Source organism: Lolium rigidum, chromosome 2 (assembly GCF_022539505.1).
Source record: "Lolium rigidum isolate FL_2022 chromosome 2, APGP_CSIRO_Lrig_0.1, whole genome shotgun sequence".
NCBI classification, from domain to species: domain Eukaryota; kingdom Viridiplantae; phylum Streptophyta; class Magnoliopsida; order Poales; family Poaceae; genus Lolium; species Lolium rigidum.
Window position 1 is genome coordinate 129,853,165 of NC_061509.1, and position 11,369 is coordinate 129,864,533.

The 11,369-nt window shown below is 43.7% G+C and overlaps 1 protein-coding gene and 1 long non-coding RNA gene across 2 annotated transcripts; one reads left to right on the top strand and one right to left on the bottom strand.

Annotated features, from left to right (window-relative positions):
• The first annotated feature begins 1,890 nt into the window (after positions 1 to 1,890).
• Positions 1,891 to 5,285, top strand: LOC124687236. Its single transcript, XR_006998156.1, has 3 exons — positions 1,891 to 1,954; positions 2,239 to 2,337; positions 2,438 to 5,285. It is a non-coding gene; the product is annotated as an uncharacterized LOC124687236 (long non-coding RNA).
• Positions 5,286 to 8,589: 3,304 nt separating this feature from the next.
• LOC124687237 (NDR1/HIN1-like protein 1) lies at positions 8,590 to 9,457 on the bottom strand. Its single transcript, XM_047221039.1, has one exon. It carries the CDS (start codon positions 9,429 to 9,431, stop codon positions 8,784 to 8,786), a length of 648 nt encoding a protein of 215 aa, XP_047076995.1. The 5' UTR covers positions 9,432 to 9,457; the 3' UTR covers positions 8,590 to 8,783.
• Positions 9,458 to 11,369: the final 1,912 nt, after the last annotated feature.

Genomic DNA, 11,369 nt, shown 5'->3' on the forward strand with positions numbered 1-11,369 from the left:
GGTGAGGGCGGTCCGCCGGCCTCCAGCTCCAACCAAGGGTGATTTTCCTGCCCCCGAATAGTGTTCCACATTATTTGAGCTCAGCATTCCGCAAGGGCGTTGAGATCGAGCTGAAGCCCGTCCGATCCACCTCCCCCCCCCCTTCTAGAACTCCCGATGCCATGCCGAGGTAGATTGGGATGTGCCTCTCTGCCCCTACCGGGGGAGGCCCCGGAGGTGGCAACGGAAAGTTTTCCTCAACCTGATGATGTTTCTACTAGACGTGATGGTGTTGGTCAACCGAGACTTCCTCTTGAGTTGCCCGCGGTTCAGCTGATACTCCTTCCACTTGGGAAGTGATCTGCGATCTCGCGCGCACTCCCCTTTGGGCACTCAGGTTGTCCTTCCTCCGTTTCCTGGGCGCATGCTCAATGATGGCGCCTATCCAGTAGCAACGCGAGCATCCCCCTACCTGGTGCGCCGGTGTCCACGGGACGGAGGACACCAGGGGATTGCACCCTCTTTTTTGTTTGGTAGATGGGCGTTGGGCGCTGCAACCTGGATCAAGCACAACACACAAGCACACATTTCTTACCAAGGTTCAGGGCACTAGATGCGAAGCCCCTATGACATGCATGTATGATCTCCTTATATACATGACGAGCTGCGACTTCTCCTTCCTTTGCCTCCAATACAATTCTTTTCTCCTCCTTCCCCAAGCCTAACCTCTCAAAGGAGCACTAGATACTCCTTTTATAGGCCAAGGGGAGTCCACATGTGCAGGGTGCATGATAAACAAATTTCGAGCAATGAAGTAGGTTGCAACAGGGGCGGGGCCCCTAGCGGCGGGTACTAGGCGCAGTCGCGACATCGTGTCGTGCAGTCCAGCCAAGGCGCAGGGGCAGCAGTCGTTCCTCCTAAGCGCGGCAAGCGGGCTGTCAGACTTTCCCTCGGAAATAGGCCGCCACTTGCCCACCATGCACTCCCGGCAAGACGTGGGCGCCATGGAGGATGGCTCCTCTCACCGGCGGAGCGACAGCTCCCGGGTGGGTCTCGCAGGACTCCCGACTCAAGCACCATGCTCGGGCGGCTCGCGCCGACGGTGCACGGGGAACCCCGATTTCCCTAGCATCGATAGGTATTTCCATCGCTCTTTAAGATTTCGGGATCCTGACGAAACAAGCATAGAAGGGTACGCACAAGCGTGATAAAATACGAAAATCCTAATGTAACTAGTGCAAAAATTATCTCCACTATAATATTAATATTAATATAATAATATAATATAATAATATAAAAAGGGAGAGAGGGGCAGATCCAACAGATCTTATCCGTCAAATAAGGTAAATCGAACGATCCAGATCTTCTCAATGTTGACCGTCAAACACGTTGAGCGCCTTCACGTCTCTGAAAATCAATCCCACATAACTGTCTCCTATAATCACTCCATGTTCTCGGAAAACTGCCGTCGTTCCTTCCAATCACGTAGTGCCCACGATGTGTCTGTAAAAAAATCTTGCCTTTTCTCAAGGATTTATCATTCTCCTCACGCTTGCCTCAGCCAGAGCCGCCCTCGCATGACCTCGCCGTGCGTTCATACCTCCCCTACGGCCTCCCGGAGCCTCGCCGGACGGTTTCGGTACGACATGGACGGCCCTCGCCGCGTGCTGCCTCCGCCATGCGATTCTTATCTTAATGTGAATCGTCGCCGCCGCAACCGAGGTCTTGCCAGTTCTGCAGTTCCACACCGGTGATCTCCACTGTGATGTCGCATGGCCACGACCCCCCACCACGCCGGATCCCACGCGTTCCGCCCAGGTGAGGTCGCCTAACCACGCAGCCTACAACACCGGCATCCGTCCACCACGTTGAGGACCTTGCGGGCGCGACGGCCAATAGGCGCCGGCTGCCCAGTCCCGATGCCGACGCCGAGCGCCTGACCGCCTGACCGCCTGACTAGGCCTCCATCTCGATGGTAACTTCCCCTCTTCTTCTATCTCATATACTGGATTGTTCAAGTAGTTGCCTTGATTTTGGTTGACGGGGAGGATTGAAAAGTTCATTTTGTGCTTTAGAGATTGAATGTCGAGCAATACACACACTCGGGTCATGTTGCCAATTATTGAGCATGAGAAATAAATTTATTGATGTTTGTGGGAAGGAACTGAATGCTCAATTGATGCCCACATTCCAGTCACGATCAACTGCATGTATTGTCGTTTTGATGTGGAATTAAAATTATAATACAATTCTTATCAGGTCTCCGTGGTGATTTGATTCAGGAGCTGACACAACTAAATATCCTTCCAGCAATGATTTTGTGGCCTTGGGAGTTACTGTCAGAAAGGATGCCATGGGGTTTGTATTTGAAACAAGGAATTGGAAAAGTTCACCAATTAAATACACGTTTCAGAAATTTGGAAGTATTTTTAGCTGATTGCTAACCTTCTCTTATCAGGAAAGCCATCCTGGAGGTTTGTGAGGAAATTATTGAAGACACAAGGGAAGATATTGTGGCTGATGATGTAACTAAGATGTTATTTTTAGACGAGTTACCGGAATACCATTCTACCACATGAACATGAATAAGGTACTATGCTTCCTCGGTGTTCATTTGATAGCCTTTTCTTTCCAGCAATAACTTGCAGGGTTATGGATGGAAGCAAGATATACATTTCATATTTCTAGATTCAGTGGGATGCTTGCCAGAATTTTGTTGTACATGATCGTTACTTGACTCTATTTGATGGCCATTACAATGATACTTGTGGTTTATTAGTTCTGTTTTAAGTTAAAAAAAATCCTCAAATCAAAAGCTGGCGGTGCCATCCACTGATATACTTGAATCTAGGCTTAAATTATTTTAAAGGATCAACTGAATATTTCATAGATGTTGTGATAGTTTTCCTATAGTTGTAACCTCTTTTGGGAAACATGTTTCTTTTTGTAGATTCTAATTATTGCAAGGAAGTTTTATCAATTTTATAAGATATTACCCCAATTGTGATTGAGCAGTCCAAGATATATAAGAATTGATTTTGTGTTTTATTTACCCTGTTATCTTATGAGTTCTGAACGCTGATTAATTTGCTCTGTAGGTTTTGCGCAGAAAGCACACCAATAGGTTCTGATACGGTTGACAAGAAACAACTATTTACTTATTCCAAAATATATCTCTTGCATGCGAGGCTAAATGGAATCACTCAGATGGAAGTAGAATAATATTTCAATTTAAAGTATCTTAGAGAAATAAGTCCAGCACTGTCCAGGTGTTATAATGCTAGGTCTAATGCAATTTCAGCTCCTTGTATATCCACTTCTTGTAGAAACAACGCTCTATGAGCTTTGTGAAACCTTCTTGACTTGCCTCCATATTAACCATTGTTTAAGGAGATTACAGTGTTAGTAATATGCATTTTTCTTGTGAAAGTTCTGGAGAATTAGTTCTGTTAGATAGAAGAAGACAATGGTACTTAATTCAAATGTTGTATCAATTTTCATTCAGTGCGTACTAACTGCAAGCGATGTTTGAAACCAAACTAAGGTAAAACCAACTGTTACTTTATACTTCTATTGTGTGTTCGTGCTGATTACTCAAAGGACTATTGGTGCTTGCCGATTTCTCAATCAAATGGGTATAAGGATATCTTCTAAATAAGAGTAGCATAAGTTAATTTGAATATCATATAATTATTTTTTGTCAAGTTACAGGGACTGAAAGGTTTGTTTTGTCATTTCTATTTCCAGTAACGACGACACTTCTAACAACTAACAAGAAAGACAAATTGGACTGTTTTCACTTTTGACTTCACTCTTCACTAGCAGAAGTGTGAAATGTGAAGTTCTACGTAATGAAAATCAATCTTGAGTGCAACATGATGAAAAAATAGAATCTGTTCTAGCAGAGCATGGCTCAGATGCCTAATAGAAAAATAGAAGATGACACCAAATACAATTAGTCTGTCTATCTTTGCTGGACAAAGTAACCCATAATATAGACAAGTATTTTTGGCACTTTTCTCTTAGGCAACTACCAAGGAAGATATGTTTGATGTTTTGCAACTAGCATGGTACTATGTTCAACCTGATGGCTGTTGTTTCATCTCAAACAATATATTTTATTCTGAGTAGAATGTTTATCAAATTTGTCACTGGTTTGTACTGAGTATACTGTAATTGGCTGTTTCAAAAGGGTGCTCTTACAATCTAGGTATTGCTACCATTTTACCACATGAAAAAAAGTCTTTCTCTTTAATTCATGTATACTCTTGGCACTGATCAAGTTATCTAATAGTTTTTTTAATTTAAATTTTATATTAATAATAAAAATTATGGAACAACCAATAATATGGTGTACGTGTGTGTGGGCATATTTGATGATTAAATAACCATTGAAATATCTCTTGGATCCTTGACGTTCGTGTTCTTCTCTGATGCCAACATGAACAAATATATGTTCAAGCGATCACTCTTGTGGAATGGTTGATTGGTTGGTGCACCAGGGCTCCGAGGGAAAGGGCAATCTGTGACAGATTCAAAAAGCCGATCCATTGTGTGGTGACCGGCTGACACACTGAACGAAGATCGTTTTCAAGGTTGGTGTGAAGGAGTGCCCGGTTCGCTTCAAACATTAGGTAAGTTGGTCTATGTGATGCTTAATTACAGCAAACAAGATTTGCTTTGATTTCGGTAAGTATATACAGAAAACTTTCAGATACGGAGTATGTAAATAGACTTGGTCTGTATGCTCAATTACTTTTTGTGCTGATTTTTTTTTTTTGAGAAATTTTGAGTCGATTAGCTTGTGAGCAGTTGTTCAAACTGCTTTTTGTTTCCTATGAATATTGATTTCAGGTTGCATATGTAAGACTGTACTTTGCTATCATGTTGCGTGTACAAGAAGAAACTCGAATTTGGTTGTCCGGTACTTATGGTCAGAATCAGCATGCCTAAAGTCACATTAAGTTTGTGCATCAGTTTGGTTGATTTCCATAGCTAAATATCTCATCTCGGGCACCCTGTGTTGGTCAAATCCAGTGAACAATCGCTGCTAACTGCAAGGAGATCCACTTTGTTGCTGATCCGTTCATGGCGGAAGCCTATGCTTTGCGGAAAGGACTGAGCCTTGCCCAGTTTTTAGGATGCAACAAAATCATTATTCAATCTGATAATTCTCAGGTAATTGATACGGAGTACTATGAAGGAGGGTGGATTTTCTGATACCTCTTCGGCAGCTATCTTTGATGATTCTAGACTCCTCGCGACTGGGTTTAGAGAGATCGCCTTCGAACATTGCAATCGGGAGGCCAATGAGGTTGCTCATGAACTAGCTAGGCATAGTTTTCATGTTCGTATTGATTGTATTTGGGACGATGATCCCCCTAGCTTTTTTACTTGCTAAGCTCATAAACGATGTAACTGTGTTTGAGAATCAATAAAGTGCCCCAAATGGTTTTCCCTAAAAAAACAATCGGTTTGTATTGTTCCTCCATTGTTAATGCCTTCCAGATGTTATTAAATTAATTAATGCTTAGGGTAGCAGAAGTTTTATAAAACCAGCTGACATTAAATTGAGTGTGCACCTTAGCCCGTTTTTTATGTATATTGTAATATTTTACCAAGTGTAGATACCGCTCGGGCGACTATATGTTGGATCAGTCGACCATGACACATATATTCACCTAGACCTAGAGATGAGTGAAGTAGCTGTTGTGAATGTTAATAATCAAAAATTGGAAGATTACACGTGCAATGCACATACACATTTACTAGTAAGATAAAAATGCTGCATTTCGAACTCATCAGGTGGTGAGGTCATTTATGGCGCGCGTTCTCGATGTGTCGCATGGACTCTCGCTTTTCTCGACACGCCACTCGCTAGCGCCTGTCTTGCCTGGGACGGCCGAATCGAACCTGCCTATCGGTACATTTTTTTGCTTCTATAAGAAGTGTGTGGGCACGAGCCAAAAATTTCCTGTGGGCGACCAAATCAATGAATTTTGGCCTGCCAGCTGCGGCAAACGGAATTGCGCGCCCTAAATTCCTATTGAGAATGGGTGGTTGGCGAATAGATTCATTGATGTTTCCTAGCCTAGGTTGCAGATTGAGGAAGATGTGTTATGGGCCAATTAATCTTGGCAAGGTTTTCGACAAAATACATTTGCCCTGTATAAAAAAAAAACCTTGAGGATGAGGACCAAAAAAGTGTTCCGACGACATGGAACAGTGAAAGTGTGGCTATATGGCGAGGACGACAAAGTTGGCGTGGGGAGCTTGGAGGGTAGTGGCTAGTGTTGCTTGTAATAAGGCTGGTGTTGGCTCACATTACTTCCATCACATCAGAGTGGAGTGATGGAGGAGGTGCAGGTTGTGACTTTGGAAGTGGTGAAGCAGGCATGTTCCGCTCGGGGATTATTAGGGAAGGAGCCATCGCGGACTGATACGAAAGACACGTAGATATGAACTTTGTAATTTATTATGGCATAATCTCATTTATTTACGTCATATCAAGATTTTCACAATGTATTTTAATGTTCCTTGGGATTTCCCACAAAATCACTTTATTCACGTTATATTCTGCATGGTATGAAAATCGTGTTTTAGTTCAGGAACCTTACTGAACTCGTGGTAGCCCTAGATTTTCTATAAGTCAATTTTTATTGAAGAAAAGGACCAAAGAAGGGCCTGGAAGTTTGCTGGAGGCCCAGAGCCGCTCCAAAGCGCGCTCATAAGGCCCATGCACTCCATTGGGTCGTCTCGGTCCGGTCGCCTTTATCCTTTCACTGCCGCCTTATTTTTTGACCTAAAACCATCTATATAAACCCTCGGGATTTTATTTCATGACGGTTAGAGAGGGAGAAAAGATATACATAAATAGAGAGGTCATAGTCTGCCATCGTGGGAGAATTTGAGGGGGAACCTCTGCTAGGGTTGCCTCTCATCCATCGATATCCCCTCATCTCTGCTCTTCACCATGAAGAGGTGTAGTCCACCCCCAGACTATTGGTTTGTGGTAGTAAGTTGATCGAATCTCTCCATGTGCTATCATTCTATTAGACCGTATGAGCCGCTCTACATAATTACGGCAATATATATATATATATATGTAATTCATATGGTAGATTTGTATTTATGAGAAAATGAACTTGTTGTTTGGTATGAGATACTCCCTTTATCCCAAAATAGGATGCCTATAATATTTGGATAAAGTCAAACTTTTAAAGTTTGACCAACTATATAGAAAAAAGTGTCAACATTTATAATCCAAAATTAATATTTTTAAAACCATCATGAAATATATTTTCTTATTATGTGCATTTAAAATTGTAGGTGTTGATATTTTTTTTGTACATAGTTGCTCAAACTTTAAAAAGTTTGACTTTGACTGGAAAATATAGGCATCCTAATTTGGGAAGGAGGGAGTATATATAGATGCATGTTGTGCTTTCGTTCTACTTGCATATACGACAAATTGCGCTATAGCTTATTGAAATATATGCGGGTTGGTCGGAGATGACAAAAACCATGACTAACTTCTTTGGATGCATGTTATAGGGGGATTATAGGGGCCTCCAAACTTTATGCCATGGTTGGGATCAATGACTTGTTGGGTTATATACACTCGTTTGGTCTCCTTGCGTGATGAATATGCAGCAATATTCTCTAGAATGGTGGCTCACGTCGAACATGGTAAGATAGTGGACACTCTACTCTGCCAAGCAATCTAAAATAAATCTATTACTCCTAGGTTTATTTATTGAGTAGATTTCTTGTTGTCCCAGTAATATCATTAGTGACTTACCTGGTCAGTGGTATTTTGGTACCCAAACCGTCATCTATCTAGGAAGTAAAGGGTTTACATCTATCTCTGATACAGAAGGACCAGGCAGACTTGCTTAATGTTCAATTAAACTGCAGTGAGTGTTATTAGTACATATGTCCTCTACCCTCTAGTGCGTTGCATGGAGTGGCTGGAATGATCATGACGTGACGCACTGCCGGTCTACCTAATGCAACTTTCCTGTAACCCTAACGTGTGTTGTTAGGTGGTTGTTCCCCTATCAACTCGTATCCTTGCTCCACGTACGACCCCTCTTATCATCAATCTATCCGTTGTGCGATCGTCTAATAATCGACTACCCTGATGCAAACATACTCTTTTTTTTCAGATAAAACTATCCATATACATCTAAATCATCCATGAAATTCTCTGTCTTCTTCCATCTACCCGTTGTGTGATCGTCCAATAACCGACAAACAAACATACTCTCCTTTTGCATATAAAAATGTCCATATACATCTAAAAGATTGAGAAGAGTGTATACCATGTAGCCAAGTATGGCAAATAGCGGCAACCCTCCAAAACAGCTACAAAGACTATTGAGAATCATACTTCCTCCATTCGGAAATAAGTGACTCGAACTTCTTTAAATTTGCATACACCTACACAATAAAACGTATATAGAATTCTAGATACGTACAAATTTAAATAAATCCGAGTCACTTATTTCTAGACGAAGGGAGTAGATGATTCTATTTAGTAGCAACATGCTAAACAACTATAGCAGGCTATGGCCGGCTATTTAAAGCTAGAATTTTTATATTCGGCATTGTTTTGGGGAGTATTCTGCAACAATTAATTCCAAAACTGAAGTAATACATATGCATCAAAACATTTTATTCTCTCGTTACATGGACATAAACAAAAGCTAGCAGCTTTAGACAATTTGCTAGTACAAGGAACTGAAATTGTTTGGCGATAAGTTACGAACTGAACGGCATGCCCGCTACGTACATGCATTCTATCACGTGCCGACAGTGCACCCCGTCGGCTGCGTGAATTTCAGTGACGCGACGGCGCCACCGGTGCCGTTGGGGCCTCCCCCGAGCGGCACGCCGCCGGTTCCGGCAGCGAGCATGGCGGGACAGCTGACGAAGAGATGGTAGCTGCCGGAGACCCAGCTCCCGACCTTCCACTTGACGCGACCGTCGACCTTGACCTGCAGCGCGACGTACCCGGCGGCGATGTCCTGCTTCATGGCGTCGGCGACGTACGCGGCCACGGGCACGGACTCCCCGGACAGCACCGGCGACCAGATGGTGACGTCCCGGTGTCCCTGGTACATTGGCGGCAGGGAGATCGGCACCGTGACGGGCTCGTCGCGGTAGGTGACGAAGACGTCGAGGCGCCTGTAGAAGATGCCGACGTGGTCATTGGGGTTGCGGGAGGCGAGCGTGACCTGCGCAGTAGCGGAGAGTGAGGGGTCCCCGAGGTCGACGGAGCGGAGCTGCAGGTCCTGCAGGAAGAAGGAAGGCTTGGTGGGGCGGAGCGCGAGATAGACGACGAGCGCGATGAAGGCGACGATGAGGACCAGGGCCAGCAGGCATGCCGCGAAGCCGCCGCAGCAGCGCCGGAGGTGGTGCTCGTGCTTGTGGTGCTTCTCCTTGCTCATAGCTGATTGCTCCGCCTCTGCACTGTGCTCTCTGTGCCTGGTGGTGTGTGTGCGGCTAGCTAGCTAGCTAGATAGTACCACTCTTGTGTATTGAGTGAGTGAGTGAGTGAGCCGCGCTTTCAGGTACAGGAACCAGGGTACGTGTTAATGGCTTTAAGAATCTGTGGAGATCGATGCTAGGTAACGATGACAGTGCACGGCATGTGTAAAAGTATTTTGGGTTGGATCTTTGGTATGGAGAGGAGGCCACGGAAAGCAACATCTCAACCGAAGAAGATTCTTCTGCTAATTCGATTGGCACGTACTCGGTACTCCCATTCGGCTCTCGGGGCATGCGCTTTGAGATTCGTGCCTTCCTTTTATTAGTTGATCATGTGCTCAGAGCCTCGCTCGTGTGATGGATCTCCACTGATTACTCCTGAGCCAGCTTGAGTGTAGCGCATCTGTTGACATTTCCAAAACATCAAATCCATGCGTGCCAGTATTAAACATAATGATTTAATTTGTGTTACATACTAAAAGTAAGATATGGTCGGAAATAGAATGAAATGCTAGGCATTCCTAACAAAATAAAACATCTGGTCATGGATATGGTGAACCATTTCTTTATTAGTAGACTACAACCATTTAATTGTACAAACAAGGTTATCTTTTTTTTCTAAAGTAGGACGAGACACATATACTTTGCATAAAAATGATGCATACAGATTTTTACTTTAACAAATGAAGCAAGATGTGGAGGCATCTTTGACATCATTACCCGCTTGAAGGCATCGTGTTGGAGCCGGATAGGGCCGCCGCACAAAACACAGAATCTCGTCAGAGAGCTAAAGCCGCACCACGGCCTGCAGAACCCGTGCCATCGCAATAGAAGCCACACCGTGACATCCCTCCACCGCTAGGAGGAGCTCAAGGAGGAGCTGCTCCTCTTGCAAAAGCACGGCGCTCGAGTGAGGCTAGCACCGATGGTTGTCACACCGCCCAGCACCCACGTGCGAGGGAAAAAACCCACCCCCGCCATCAGCTGCATGGGCTTAGCTCGGCGGCATCATCTAGGGATGGCGATAGAGGGTGAATCAAGAGGGGTTTAACGACTATGTATATTAGGATTCCCGTGTCGTCAGAGGAGATGAAGCGGGTGGGGGTGCGGTTTTCTTTTCACCCAGCATAAGTCCCTCTATTTTTGTTGAGTCGATGAGACATCTAGTGCCGAGCTGAATCTTTTTCTTGTTGTAGTCCATAAGTCGTTCTCCTCCATATTCTCATGTTTTAGTTTTTCTTCTTCTTTTTGTTGTGAAGTCAGTTGTAATATTGTATACTCTTTGGAAAATATTTTTATGGGACCAGGTTCATAAATTTATCTCCGCATACCAACTTCAACAATTTACATGTGGTCAGAAGAGAGAAAGGGTGAGAGAGAAAATTTGTTTTCCCTCCTCTTAATAGAAACAGTTATGTTTTCTGTAGACCAAAAATGTGGCATGTCAATAAAAAGATGGACAACCGCCACCAATTGCAAAAAAAATATTGAAAATAAAGAAAGCTAATGTATAGTTCCCTTTGACATGGTCCATCGTATACATACTAGTAGAAAACGGCCTATTGTCCCGGTTCTGGAGGGCCTTTAGTCCCGGTTGCTCAATCGGGACTGCCAAAACGGGACTACAGTCCCCACCTTTAGTTCCGCTCGGGCTAGGGGACCTTTAGTCCCGGTTGGTAACACCAACCGGGACAAAAGTCCGCCAGGGTTTAGGGTTCTACCCCTTGTATTTTGTGTTTTACATTTTCATTTAATTTTTTTTCTTTTATACATATTCTACGCTAATACATATATATTATACACGTTGATGCAGACTAGTACATACTGCACACGTTCATAATATATATAACTATATACACACAATTGGTAGCCATAGGAGCTGGACAATCATACATGTT